We start from the raw sequence: 15,633 nt of genomic DNA, 5'->3' as shown, positions 1-15,633 counted from the left end.
TATAAAATAACTCCATCCTCTTGGCAAGTACTAGAAGTTTTCTAAGACTGACAGCTGTATCACTCCTAATAGCTGGAGTCTTTGTATAGTATAAAAGAAATCATTATTTAGAGACAAAACGTACGTGTATTATACAAACAATTTAGGTTTTAGAAAAAAATTTATTTTCGAATAAACCTATATTATTTTTTCGTTATTTAACAAACCTTGATACAAATATTTCTTTCTTTTTTAAGAGTTTTGTTCAAATTTTACCTAACTGACTAAAAAATCCCAAGATTTCTTGCTGTCCCCGTACAATCGCATGCTTAGATGAAATTTTCTACACAGACATATTTTAAGAGAAGGTTTCTAATTTTACCGTACCAACTGTGTATAAAGTTTTGACAGGAGCGAGTGGAACATTATCAGCTTCGCTGGGTGATGCATCGCTGTCTCAGTTCGAGAGGCTATAAAACGCGTCCCTCTAGAATCGAAGCACTCTCTAAACATTGGTTATCAGGCCGTTTCTGCGTTCTGACAGAAATTTTACCCGGCCTTGTGCCATATTTTTCGGTCGGCTTACAGCCATGTGGCGGTATGGATCTTTTAATGTCTAAGTTTTGAGCTGGATATGACAGCTGTTTGCGGGGCAGTGTGGACCCGGGGAAGTCGGGCGTGTGCGTCGCAAATAAAAAGAAAGCAAAGAAAAGAATTAGAGCGAGTAATGACAAATGTATTCACGTTATAAACAATATAAATTCTCAGCTTTATGTATTATCAAAAAGGGAATTGCTTCACAAACCAATTCGAAAATTCAATGATCTTAAAGTTGTTAATTACACATTCGTGCACGGCAAATGTTAATAATATGACGACCGCAAATTGTTGGATAAATTACAATTCAAAAAAGAAATATTGGTGGCTGATTGCCAGACAATTGCCAAGTGCAAATTCTAATGTTAAAATCGCAATTATTAAAAAGAATCACAATAGCAAAGTGTGATTATAGCGTAAATTATATGCACAAACTATGAAAAGATACGTAATATGATAACTCACCTGTGAGATAGCTGCTGGCTCGTGAACGTTCCAAAATAGAAAGAAAGTTTAAAAAACGAAAAAGGTCCGCACCACCTGCCGATAGCCAACTTTCGCCGAGTTTTTCCCCTTTGAAGTTAGCGCTCGGCAGGGGTGGGCCGTTACCGGTAAATAATAATATTGCCAAAAAATGTGCATTAGGGTGGCAGCGAATATTTAGGCTAGTGGCCTAAACATGCCGGCCCCCTTGCGGCGAGCAACTCGAAAGAGCAAAAGAAAACACTGGTGAGTACGCCAGCAACCTTCCCGAGGCATGATAAAATAAATAAATTAAAACTATGATGTGTATGTATCTTTGGATCGTGAGTACGATCTCCGGCGGACATCCGTACTCGCAGTAATGCAGCCTCGCTGAACTGTGGATGAAAAAGAAAAGCGTTAGTATTCAAGTACGTGGGGTTGCTTGGTTTAAAATGCACCTTGTGGTATAGTTTAAGGTTTTATAGTGGGTGGGCTCCGGACACGACGAGGCCGAATATTGTGGCTTGGGTGAGGAGCCCGCCGACAGTCGACGCGGGTGTGCCGCCGACCATAATATTGGCGTAGACGTCGGCGCCCAAAGTGAGCAACACTGGCGACGATCGGTAAAACGTCGGATCGGCCAGCTTCATGAACTGGAATGGGGCCGCTACCGACGGGTCCAGATTTGCCGTGGGGTTTAACCTGGCATAGTTTGCTATTACGGTGGCTTGGGTCGTGATCTTTCCCGCTACACCATACTTTCCTCGAAGAACGATGGTGCACCTCGACAGACGTGCGGTATTGTTACGCTCCAGGTAGATCCTTGCACAAATTGGCATCGATAATGCTGGTGGGAGCGCAGGCATCTAACAGGGCGCGGACCAGGTGTAAACGGCCTCCTGCCTCAATTCGGACTATGGCTGTCGGCGCGATGGCGATCAATGCTCGAGTTATAGTCGGTGCCGCTAAATTATCCCGGAGTTGACCACTTCTGAAGCCGGCTGGGGTTGTTGTTTGGCGTACGAGGGTGATTGTGGTACCCTCCTTGTGTGGTTGATACGGGGCCGCTCTGCCAGTAGAGAGTCGGGTCGAGCGGAACGGACGCGGCTCCGCGCCGCCCCAGCGCCCACTGGCATTGCGGTGCGATGGGCGGAAAGCTCGGGTCTCCGCGCCATCCCCGTGTTCCATGTGTCGCTGATTGCTTTTCTGCTTCTCATGCTGAATCCATATATCCATAGGTCGCTGGTTCGTATCCGGCTCGAAGGACCAAATGTTTGCGGGGCAGTGTGGACCCGGGGAAGTCGGGCGTGTGCGTCGCAAATAAAAAGAAAGCAAAGAAAAGAATTAGAGCGAGTAATGACAAATGTATTCACGTTATAAACAATATAAATTCTCAGCTTTATTTATTATCAAAAAGGGAATTGCTTCACAAACCAATTCGAAAATTCAATGATCTTAAAGTTGTTAATTACACATTCGTGCACGGCAAATGTTAATAATATGACGACCGCAAATTGTTGGATAAATTACAATTCAAAATAGAAATATTGGTGGCTGATTGCCAGACAATTGCCAAGTGCAAATTCTAATGTTAAAATCGCAATTATTAAAAAGAATCACAATAGCAAAGTGCATTATAGCGTAAATTATATGCACAAACTATGAAAAGATACGTAATATGATAACTCCCTGTGAGATAGCTGCTGGCTCGTGAACGTTCCAAAATAGAAAGAAAGTTTAAAAAACGAAAAAGGTCCGCACCACCTGCCGATAGCCAACTTTCGTCGAGTTTTTCCCCTTTGAAGTTAGCGCTCGGCAGGGGTGGGCCGTTACCGGTAAATAATAATATTGCCAAAAAATGTGCATTAGGGTGGTAGCGAATATTTAGGCTGGTGGCCTAAACAACAGCTTTTCGGGAAATAGCGAAGTCGTTTCTTTTGAACCATTGACATAAATGTTTTATCATCTTTTTTTTCCCTTTTGTTGCATAGTCAAGGTAACATGAAGTATGTGTAAGGTTTCACGTTTGTAGCTCAAATAGAACCGGCTGCCTTAGGAAGCGATCTCTGAGGTATCGGGAAGTTCCTTAAAACTCGAAAGCAAATTTTCCAAGTTCGGACATTTCGGACTTAGAATTTTCACGATCCCTGGACCATCTAGCTTAGTTGTTTTCCCTCACGATAAACGGTGACCGTGTTTTAAATTAAATAAAATATGCTATAAAGCTTATATCTGCAAGATAAAAAAAACATTATTTGTAACCCAAAGTCATTTTATGATTTCATAAATTCCAAACGCAATGTAAAAGGGTATCCTTCAACCATGAAATGTCAAGATTACATATCAAGCGATAACACAAATTTGTTTACACAATTTTTTAAATCTACTATGCTACAAAAAAATAAACTAGTTTAGTATAGGTAAAAGCTTAGTTCAGAACATTTTTCAGAATGAACTATCAACGAAAGAGAGGATCCGCTATTAGCGTTATGTACTTAATTTGACGGAGTTTGGGGGCGAGTGGGAGAGTAACTACGAAAATGTGGTTCCGTTGTCTTAACTATCCTCTGGTTTAACGGCTTAGTACAGGTAATCGTTTTTGATTTTAATTAAGCTTAAGTAGGTTCTTTTTAGTTAAGGTCATTAACTAACAAAATATCGCCAATAAATAATGTCAATATCTATTTTCCAATGCCATTATCTATATTCCGCAAAACACCATCCTATTTACAAATATCACTATCGACAAACAACTGCATATTCGACTACCACGCAATGGATGCTGTTCAAATATATGATTATTAAAATTGTATTTACACTGATGATCTATGACGCGATTACATAACGAAATGACGTACTTTTTGAAAATATAAAAGCCCTCTTATCAGCAACCCTACGAACATATCAAAAATCAGCTTGCGATAGCGATCAAATGGTAATAGCGTGTCCTCACGGGACTAGCATTTCAATTGAATTTGCACAATATACTAAGTTCGGTTATAAAGGTAAGTGAAACCTTTTAGCAAATTCTACGTTAGTAAAGCTATTTTACATTAAGTTTTTCATACTCATAGTCAAATTAAAATATACTTTTATTAATTTAGAGTCAACTAAAATACTATTTTATCTCAAAAAAGTATTGTAGACCTATATGCTGACTCTAAATGACTGACAATTGTTATAAAAAATTCCACCAAAAGCAATGAGATTTAATATTTCAATGAAAACAAACCTGTAACCATTGTGAATTCTTACAAGTGAGGAATAGTTCTATTCCTATATTGCCATACCTACATATGGAATGAGCTGTTACGAATGGGCAGAGAATGGAAGAAAGGTTTGTTGAACTGAATTGCCAATTTTTGTTTCAAACCACCTTTTATTTTAAATGGGTCCATAAAAAATCAGACTACATATTAATATCTTTAAATATGGAAGTAATGCAATATACCAGTCGTTTACAAAGATGTTTGGAAAACACTATAGATTGAGAGATTCAATGTTATTTTTCTCAATCTTCAAGACCGTTGTTATTTTTGTAAAATGTATATTTTACAAGTTATTTAATATTAAACTATTATACATAGAAAATGACTAAATTAGGAAAAAACAAAATTCGTGGACCATATAGCCGACTATTTCAAAACCCATGGCGGTTTTTCATCAGCGATCCACACATTGAAGGCTTGACGTTTAGCGCATCAAGCAATAAAAGCACTTTGCAAGTTTCTGTTTATAACTCGTTTTCTACTTTTTGATATATTTATTCTTTACTACCGTCAGTTGGGTGCGCCACTCAGGTGCTAGTAACTTATTAGACGAGCAGTTTTGTTTCAACCCTAGTGAAATCCAGGGTGCTTTTTCCGTCGACTGAAAGTATTTATTGTTATGTTTGGTATTACTGGTTTATAAATATTTAATTATTATAGTAATTTGTTGTCTTCAAGACCGTTGTTATTTTTGTTAAATGCATATTTTACAAATTATTTTATATTAAATTATTATACATTAAAAATGAGTAAATTTCAAACCCATGACGGCTTATCATCAGATTGGCACTTTGTTTTCTAGTCTTTTTTTAAGGAGTCTATGGTTACATCAACCTTATATACTGTATAACAGTATTGACTTAATTCTAAAGATTAACTATGTATCTACAAATATATTTATATAACATTTGGCAAAAATAAGGATCTACGAAATCGAGATTATTAAATATTTGATTGTACTCAGTTAAAGCAATCATTTTGCGGGCAAAGTTATAAAAATTATATTTTTTGATTTTTATATGAAAAGGTAAATTGGATCTTAACATCCTACTGGGTACATTGAAATCTAGGAACCCGAGAAGATCCAGAGAATCAAAGAAGCCACTGTGAATATCAAAAATGGAATAAGAAAATGAATAGTCCTTCTACAAGTTAGAGACTTTGCATCAAGAACGTGAACCGGTCATGGTAAGATGGGATAAGCTCACTAATATGAAGTGGCAGCGGAGCAAACCAAATGAAACACTTCTGTACTGTTTCCACTCCAAGGGAGAGTGAGACATATATCGGGTTCCTGATTATGGAGGCATACTCCAATTAAGAGGGCATCTTCCTGGTGTAAGGATCTTTAAATCTCTAGCATATCGTTTTGCAAACGCCAAGTTAGGGTCTACTCTAGAGATAATCTAATCGATATTGTTAACCAAAGAATAACCTGAATCAAAAAGCATGCTTCCCAAGGCAGTCGGTTCTATGTACCGGAGCGACTCGGGATTTTTCCCGACCAACGACTGTCATTTCAGTATAACCCCATTTAATTTGTTGCGTTCCTCCCACAAATTGCCATCCTCCCAGCAGCTCCTTGCAGCAGGGCTGCTCCATATTCTCTTGCTACGGGAAGGTATCGAATCCAATCCGGTTCTGTTTTCTGACCCCGGTCCTGAGAAATGGGTTTGCTGCGTCTGCCGGAAAAGAATATTTTTGGGACGGTCGCACTCTTGTCAGTGTGTCTCGTGTAAGGGATGGTTGCATCGGACAGGTTGTTTTGGGCTAGATCACAAAACCCGGCGTCCACGTAACTTTTATAAATCTTTTGTGGCTCCTTGCTATTCACCCCCAACAAGGGTGTCCCGTAGTCTACGCCTTAGCGCCCCCCCCCTCCCCCCCCCCCCCCCCCCCCCCCCCCCCCCCACACTACCTTCCAGTAGCCCCGCTGCTCAGCAAGCCACAACAAGTACCCGCTGCTGCCCGCGTCCCACGGCACCAACAACTCATACGGCCACTCCCACTCATACCTACAACCTCCGTAGTAGAGTCGGTAGCAATGCCGAACATTCGCATTGCTGCGATTCAAGAGACTAAACTCACAGCAAGATCTGCTCTGCAGACTTGTTCTGGGTATAATGTCCACAAAAAAGATAGCGAGAGCGGAAATGGAGGTGGCCTCGCGTTTATTATACACCACTCTGTGCAATATCATATATTTGATCCCGACATCGGCCGCAGGGATAGTGTCTTAGAACGGCAAGGCTTATCTGTGCGGTCAGGCGACGGAAACCTAGAAACCATCAACATCTACATCCCTCTTGCCACCTGTTGCCCCAGTGGATACCGCCCTAATATCAGCGCCTTACTCACTGGCAATAATCGCATTATCTTAGGCGATTTCAATGCCCATCACGATCTATGGCTTTCAAACTTGCAGGCAGATAGTAGGGGTGAGATGTTGGCGGATCAAATAGAAGAAACGACGTTCTGCACAATAAACGGAGACGTCCCACACGTATGGTAGGAAGCTGTCACAGTTAGCCGGATATATCAATCGTGAGCGCAGGATGGTAACATTGGTATCCGACCGCCTGACTATACTTATTTCGCTCGAGCGTACCGCCGACTTCATCGTCACAGAAAAACGCACTTTTGTAAACTTTAAAAAAGGAAAGTGAGATGAATACCAATCCTTTACATACAACCGCTTTGCTGCCCCCCCCCCCTATCCCGACTGATGCTCGCCAAGAGGAACGTGCTTTCAGCAAGGTCATTGAATCCTCCTCGGATCGCTTCATTCCCACCGGTAGAATTCCCGAAATTTGGCCTCACTTTCCGGCGGAGGCCGCAAATTTATCGATAGAACGTGACCTTATAAGACAGCTCGATCCCGGCGACCCCCAAATAAGGGATATAAACGAACGCATCAGATTGCTTCTGGATGAACACAAGCGGGCGAAATGGGAGGAGCACCTAAGCGGTTGTAACCTCTCTGCCAGTGTAGGTAAGCTTTGGGCCACCGTAAAGTCCTATCGAATCCGTTTAAGCACAATGACAAAATTTCCATGGCTTTTGGCGATAAAGTGCTGTCGGATGCAAAAAAATGCGCAAGTGCTTTCTGCCGACAATATATAATGCATTCTATTGTCGACAAAGATAGATGGAGGCCAACAGACACGCACATAAACATAAATTCAGCGCGTCTCCAATTACCATCACCGCCAAAGAGGTTGACGATGCCATCGGTCATGCTAAACCATCCAAAGCAGTGGGCCCAGACGGCATAATCATGACGATGCTTAAAAGCCTAGGGAAAGAGGGTTTCAAATATATAGCGCATGTCTTCAACCTGTCTCTTTCCACATTTGTCATTCCCGAAAAATGGAAAATGGCCAAGGTGGTCCCGCTACTAAAGCCTGGGAAACCAGCTAACATAGGAGAGTCATATCGCGCGATATCTCCCCTATTGCCAGTAGCCAAGACGCTTCAAGCCATTTTGCTCCCCTACTTCAAAGCAAATTTGCGGCCAGCCTGTCATCAGCATGGCTTTAGAAAACTCCATAGCACCACCATCGTGCTAAATGCCACTAGCACCCAGATAAATTGCGGTTTAAATCAAAAACCCCACCATAGAACAGTACTCGTTGCGCTAGACCTATCAAAAGCTTTTGATAGGGTCAACCATGGCACGTTACTGCAAGACCTGGAAGCGTCTACCCTTCCCACATGTCTTAAAATGTGGACCGCAAATTATCTGGGTGGTCGGCAGGCATCGGTGAATTTAGAAACGAAACATCAAAACCAAGAAGAATTAAACAAGGGGTACCACAGGGTGGTGTCCTATCCCCACTTTTGTTTAACTTCTACATATCAAAGCTACCTTCGCCACCAGAAGGAGTTACTATCGTTTCCTACACCGATGACTGCTCCATAACGGCCACAGGCCCAGGCCCACAGCTCGATGAGCTTTGCAACAGAATAAACGGCTACCTCCCTGGTCTGTCCAGTTTTTTCGCCTCGCGAAACCCGGCATTATCATCGATCAAATCCCCCGCTACCTTATTTACAACATGGACGTTCCAAATGTCGACCATTTTGAACATCCACGTAGATGGCACTACGCTGCCGACTGTCCTACACCCCAAAATCTTGGGTGTGACAATTGATCAGGATCTAAATTTTGGTGAGCATGCAGCCGAAATTGTACCGAAAATCCAGAGCCGTAATAAAATCCTCAAATCTCTTGCTGGCAGTACTTGGGGAAAAGAAAAGAAACACTCATTACCACCTACAAAGCAATTGGCCAGCCGATTGCATGCTACGCGTCCCCTATATGGTCGCAAAGCCTAAAAACTACTAACTGGAAGAAGCTACAGGCCTGCCAAAATACTGCCCTCAGAACCGCCACGGCCTGTCTTCTTATGTCCCCAGAACGCCGTCTACATAATGAGGCGAGAATACTCCCCATCAGGGAAAGAAATGAGATGCTAACCAAACAGTTCCTGTTGAATACCCAGAAACGTGGGCATCCCAACAGACATCTGATTGATGAGCCAACTTCGCACAGGGGCTTAAGGAGTCATCTCCGTAAGCATTATGAGGAAATACGACACCTGAGAACTCAGCCGTATGAAGCAAAAAAAAAACAAACACAAGCAGGTCCTCAGTGATCTCCACAAACAGGCGTCGGACTTTTATACCAGGTGAATGCAGTACTCAAAGAATAGTACCAAAAACTTGCGGAAGAGGATCGTATACTCCCCACGGAAACGCGAGTCAATCTAGCTCAACTTCGATCTGGATACTCTAACAGGTTAAACTCTTATCTATCCAGAATCAACCCGACATACAAAATGTATGCCCTGCTTGCAATGTGCCCCGACATGACACCAACCATCTCTTTTATTGTAATGTGGAACCAACGCCTCTAACACCCCTTTCATTATGGTCCACCTCTGTTGAAACGGCAAGTTTCCTTGGACTCCCGTTAGAGGATATAGATGACAATTTGTGGTCGGTCGCGGCTGTTAGGTGGGGCGAAGCACTCATACAACAACAACAACAGCAACTGAGCATGCAATGCAGTTGGCCGTGTTTTTTGAATGCAAAATGTTTGGCACATTTCTTGGAACACAACTGATTCAAAATTCCTGCCTTGGTCTGAGGTCAGAATGGAACTCCATTGGTGCACCATACCTTGAAACCCAATTATTTATAAACACTTCTGCTACCGTTTCCGCTTCTTGATTTGGGATAGGGTAAACCTCTGGCCATTTTCTGAAATAATCCATAACCACCAGTATATATTTCTTTCCGCAGTTGCTAGTAGGAAACGGACCTGCGGCACCCATAGCGATGCTTTCAAATGGCGCATCTGAATTATATTGCTTCATCTGGCCATGACTTCGGGTTTTGGGCCCTTTCGCTCTGCTGTAAACCTCGCGGTTGGCAACCCACTCAGTGACCGGCTGACGGCAACCACCCCGAGCGTCTTCGTGATTCCCAGATGACCTCCACTTGGACCATTATGTAGCTTATTGAGAATGTCAGGAATCCTTTTCCAGGGAACAACTATCAGTGTCCTCTTACATTGGCCATCCTCACTCTCCCATACTCGATACAAGCAACCGGATATCAATTCTAAACTGTTCCACTGTGCCAATATGACTTCGCAATAGGACTCTCCGCTGACATCTCCTCTGCATAGCACATGACAGATCTGTATCTTCTAACTGACAGTTTCTTAATTGTTCCTTGTCCCATTCATCCGTACACGTCATAGTCATTAGCCGAACATCTATAATGTCTTTAGCCACCGCTTTTGAGCAGTGTTTGCATTCTAAACTACATGGTCTTCGTGACATTGCATCAGCTTTTCCATGGGTACTACCTTTTCTATGCTCAATGGAAACGTCATAGCTTTGTAGTCGCTCGATCCACCATGCCAATTGTCCTTCTAGATTACGGAACTGCAGGAGCCATTTCAACGCTGCATTATAGGCCCTGACGGGGAATCGCTGGCCGTAAAAGTAGGTACTCGTGAAAGTATTTAATGCACTCTACCAATGCCAACAACTCTCTCCGCGTAACGCAATAGTTCCTATCTAGTTTTCCAACTAATCGGCTGTAATATGCAACTACCATCTCCTGTCCATCGACCAGTTGTGATAAAACGCCTCCTATAGCATATCCACTCGCATACGTATCTATAATAAAGGTTGCCCCTGGAATCGGATATGCCAACATTAGGGTAGTGCACAAACGCTCTTTCAATGTTTGGGAAGCCACTTCCTGCTCCTTCTTCCATTCAAAACCTTTATTTTTTCCTGTAAGCTCGTTGAGGTTATGGGCTACGCTGGCAAAATTTGGTACAAATCGGCGGTAATATGTGCACAGCCCAAGGAAACTTCTTAACTCATAAAGATTCTGTGGTCTTGGCCAATCCTTTAATGCTTTTATCTTTTCATTGGCGGTGCAGATGCCCTCCGTCGTTACTTTATTACCCAAGTAACTAACTTGCTTCTTGAACAGAGAACACTTTTTGGGACTAAGTTTCAGACCAGCACCAGCTATTCTTTGGAAAACCTCCTCCAAGTTCTTCAGATGTTCTTCGAAGTTCTTTCTCAGTACGATGATGTCGTCTAGGTACACTAAGCATGTTTTCCAATGTAGTCCTTTCAGTACCTGATCCATGAGTCTGTCAAAAGTAGTTGGTGCATTATATAGTCCAAAGGGCATTACTGTATACTGCCAAAGACCATCTCCGACACTGAAGGCTGTTTTCCTTGTCTTCCTCCTTCACCTCCAGTTGCTAGTAGCCACTTTTTAAGTCCAGTGTGGAAAACCATTTTGTACCAGATAGCGAGTCCAGAGTGTCGTCAATTCTTGGCAATGGATATCTATCTTTTTTCGTAACGTCATTCAACTTCCGGTAGTCCACGAAAAACCACATTTTTCCATGGACTAGCTGATGGTTCGATTACGCCACTGTCGCTCATTTCGGGTATGATTTGACTCACAACTTCCCGCTTGACAACTTTGGCGCGGCCTGGTTTGGAACCATCCTGTTCAAATATGTTCGCGTACTTTAGGAGCAGTTCTTTTGTCTTACTCTGATGGTCTTCCTTTAGCCCCTGCGTCCATGCCGTGATGCCATTTGAAATATCAGTCTTGCGAGTTGAAACGTGTTCTTGGAGCTGCTCACAGTTAATAACTACATCAGCGTCTTGACATCTTCCCAATATAGCTCCTTTGGTCAGTTTCATTGGTGACTTGAACTCATTGAGTACTCTTACCGGAATACGTCTATTCTCAAAAAAAGCATTCAGCCCTTCAAATAAGGGAAAAGAGCGGACCACGCCCACATTTTTACTCTTTCAATTTGCTGAACGCGTTAACAAAAAAATAAAATTTCGAAATGAAAATTTTGTTAGCTGACCTAATAATGTGAAAACGACTTCATAGCTTAAAAGGACATTAAACGGAAATGTGAAGCTTCTCGATGCCAAAATAATGGCACATAAATTTTAAAAATCGGACGTCAAAAAACCAAGTTACAACGAAAAAATATTTTCGGCTGTATTTCGAAGGATCAAAAAAAGTTAAAAAAAAATTTTCCGAAACCCTCTCAACATAATCTTCAAATTTAGGTGCGGACATTAGCAACTTTTTTTTGTTTTGTATGGGGACCAACGCAGTCTAATGCACTTGATATTCTTGAACAGATAAAAGATAATCATGAAGCTCTGGCTATAACATTGACTAAAACCAAACGAAAAGGCTCGGCACGGAATCTTTTTAGCACAGGAAACATAACTCAAGAAATAAAGCCAAAATTGAAATCTGCTATTAAGGGTGAATCAGTAGAAGTTTTGATAGCAAAACTCCTGAACATACAACAACGCAGTAAAACTGCAAACCAGTATACTGCGGAAGTAGAAAAAATTACCAACGCACTGGAAGGAGCCTACATATCTGATGGATTAAACCCAGGCTTAGCAAATACATATTCTACACAAGCAACAGTCAAAGCTATGTGCAAAGAACTCCCCCAACGACAAAGTCAAGATGATAGTGCAAGCCGGAACGTTCACACCAATGAACGAAGCCATTTCCAAATTCACTAATAGTTGTACGGAAATAACAGGCAGCTCAAATACAGTCATGCGCATAAGGCAACATTGCCAATATCGCAATTGTTTCCGTGGAGGATACAGAAATAACAACTACGGATTTTATCGGAATAGAAGATTTAGAACACAAAACCCATTGTAAATCTTACCAAGTAGCGCAACTAACAGCTGATCGGTGAAAATTCGCACATTCACACGCACAGTTCTCGACTCAGTTTCAAAAAAATACTTTAGATTATTTAGTTCAAATTTTAAAGTAAGATAATCCTTACGAATTTATGTATATAGAATATAAAAGGCGTTTTTATTGTTATTAAAACAATATTTTTATTTATGATTCAAGGTTCGATTGGAGCTCAAGGCCAGAACAATAATTTTTTTGATAATTATTGTAACAATTGTTAATAAACCATGAGCACTTGGGAATGTCAAACAAAGTAATTGACAATAAACAAAAATCCAGCATTATCAATGATTTTCACCAGATGGCGCAACACTGAATGAATAAAGTTGGTAAAAGGAATAGAAGTAACAAATTTGCCAGTCAAACAAACCACCGCTGTATAGCTAAATGATTAGCGCAGCGTGCCTAAAGCGTACTGATGATGAAGGCTTAGCATTCTTCGAAATGGATCTATCTGCGCAGCTATAGCAGGTTGTCTGAAAAATTTTCTACTTACTATTCCAAAAACAAAATACAATTTTTCAAATTTAGAAAAATTAAAAAAAAAAATAATTATCATTAGAAAAAAATTATTGTTCTGGCCTTGAGCTCGAATCGAACCTTGAATCAATAAGCCGATAAAAACAAAAACAATTGTTAATAAACCATGAGCACTTGGGAATGTCAAACAAAGTAATTGACAATAAACAAAAATTCAGCATTATCAGTGATTTTCACCAGATGACGCAATACTGAATGAATATAGTTGGTAAAAGGAATAGAAGTAGCAAATTTGCCAATCAAACAAACCACCGCTGTATGAAATATGAGATCTAATATTCTATTAAGACTGTTATTAAAACTGTTAATCTGATTAAGGTCACATCTTGAGAAGCCGTCAATCAAATAGGTTTCAGCAAACGCATTTGAAGACATAGGAAGAAGCCCCCGACTATTATCAAAAGTAGACCATTCTAGATTACTGAGGTTGAAGTCGCCAAAAACGCAAACATTTTCATGACTAGATGCTAAGGCTAAAATATTATCAACATGCTCTTTATAAAGTAAATCGCTACTAGTAGGCGGTACATAAGAAATACAAATTAAAAGTTTAGAAACTCCATGTACAGAAACACAAAGCATATCTAAAAGAGAATCAGCGTTCGGCAATGGCACCAGAGTCGCTCGATATTTTCGCCGAATCGCAATTAAAACGCCTCCTCCTCTAGACTGACCAGTTTTTAATGCATCGCGATCTTTTCGAAAAAAGGAGAATAAATTTTCATCGAAAAATTCACCATCCATAAAAGTGTCATTTAGCCAGGTCTCGACAATAACAAAGATGTCAAAATCCAAGTTTGAACTCATCGTATATAGTGAGTCAGACTTGGTTCTTAGGCCTGATACGTTTTGAAAATAACTTTTAAGATCCATGTAAGAATGAATATTAGCTACATCCCGCGTCGAGGTTTGAATAGAAATGTTTAAACGGTTCCTTGTACCATCTGACCCAACCGATTGCCATTGGACATCGGTTGGACCTCGTCGTTTTTTGAACGAAAATTAAAAGGACGCACGGCAATGTTTGAAGGCCATAAGTAAGGCACCAATAGCTTAGGTGATTTGCACCAGATGGCGCAACACTGATGAATATAGTTGGTAAAAGGAATAGAAGTAGCAAATTTGCCAGTCAAACAAACCACCGCTGTATAGCTAAATGATTAGCGCAGCGTGCCTAAAGCGTACTGATGATGAAGGCTTAGCATCCTTCGAAATGGATCTATCTGCGCAGCTATGGCAGGTTGTCTCAAAAATTTTCTACTTACTATTCCAAAAACAAAATACAATTTTTCAAATTTAGAAAAATTAAAAAATAACAATAATTATCATTAGAAAAAAATTATTGTTCTGGTCTTGAGCTCGAATCGAACCTTGAATCATTTATCAATAGGCCGATAAAAATAAAAACAATTGGAAATAAACCATGAGCACTTGGGAATGTCAAGCAAAGTAATTGACAATAAACAAAAATCCAGCATTATCAGTGATTTGCACCAGATGGCGCAACACTGAATGAATATAGTTGGTACAGGAATAGAAGTAGCAAATTTGCCAGTCAAACAAACCACCGCTGTATAGCTAAATGATTAGCGCAGCGTGCCTAAAGCGTACTGATGATGAAGGCTTAGCGCCCTTCGAAATGGATCTATCTGCGCAGCTATGGCAGGTTGTCTCAAAAATTTTCTACTTACTAATACAAAAACAAAATAAAATTTTTCAAATTTAGAAAAATTAGAAAATAACAATAATTATCATTAGAAAAAAATTATTGTTCTGGCCTTGAGCTCGAATCGAACCTTGAATCATTTATCAATAAGCCGATAAAAACAAAAACAATTTTTAATAAACCATGAGCACTTGGGAATGTCAAATAAAGTAATTGACAATAAAAAAAAAATCCAGCATTATCAGTGATTTGCACCAGAAGGCGCAACACTGAATGAATATAGTTGGTAAAAGGAATAGAAGTAGCAAATTTGCCAGTCAAACAAACCACCGCTGTATAGCTAAATGATTGGCGCAGCGTGCCTAAAGCGTACTGATGATGAAGGCTTAGCACCCTTCGAAATGGATCTATCTGCGCAGCTATGGCAGGTTGTCTGAAAAATTTTCTACTTACTATTCCAAAAACAAAATACAATTTTTCAAATTTAGAAAAATTAAAAAATAACAATAATTATCATTAGAAAAAAATTATTGTTCTGGTTTTGCGCTCGAATCGAACCTTGAATCATTTATCAATAGGCCGATAAAAATAAAAACAATTGGAAATAAACCATGAGCACTTGGGAATGTAAAGCAAAGTAATTGACAATAAACAAAAATCCAGCATTATCAGTGATTTGCACCAGATGGCGCAACACTGAATGAATATAGTTGGCTTAGCACCCTTCGAAATGGATCTATCTGCGCAGCTATGGCAGGTTGTCTGAAAAATTTTCTACTTACTATTCCAAAAACAAAATACAATTTTTCAAAT

The 15,633-nt window shown here is 40.4% G+C and overlaps 1 protein-coding gene across 24 annotated transcripts in view; it reads left to right on the top strand.

Annotated features, from left to right (window-relative positions):
• The window catches only part of LOC137236879 (protein eva-1), a 3,007,131-nt gene that overhangs the window by 593,015 nt on the left and 2,398,483 nt on the right, over positions 1 to 15,633 (top strand). For 23 of the 24 annotated variants that reach the window (XR_010948686.1, XM_067759963.1, XM_067759962.1 and 20 more), the window contains one exon: positions 3,918 to 4,046. Coding sequence is in view for 23 of the 24 variants with exons in the window: in XM_067759963.1 (XP_067616064.1) it covers positions 3,918 to 4,046 (129 nt within the window). In the remaining variant the exon portion in view is untranslated. Of the gene's footprint in view, positions 1 to 3,578; positions 3,631 to 3,917; positions 4,047 to 15,633 lie in introns of those variants that run through there. The other variant, XM_067759964.1, reaches the window with a different exon arrangement.

The sequence above is a fragment of the Eurosta solidaginis genome, chromosome 1 (genome assembly GCF_040869045.1).
Source record: "Eurosta solidaginis isolate ZX-2024a chromosome 1, ASM4086904v1, whole genome shotgun sequence".
Taxonomy (NCBI): domain Eukaryota; kingdom Metazoa; phylum Arthropoda; class Insecta; order Diptera; family Tephritidae; genus Eurosta; species Eurosta solidaginis.
Note: the sequence above shows the minus strand (reverse complement) of the source record. Positions and strands in the feature narration are given on the sequence as shown.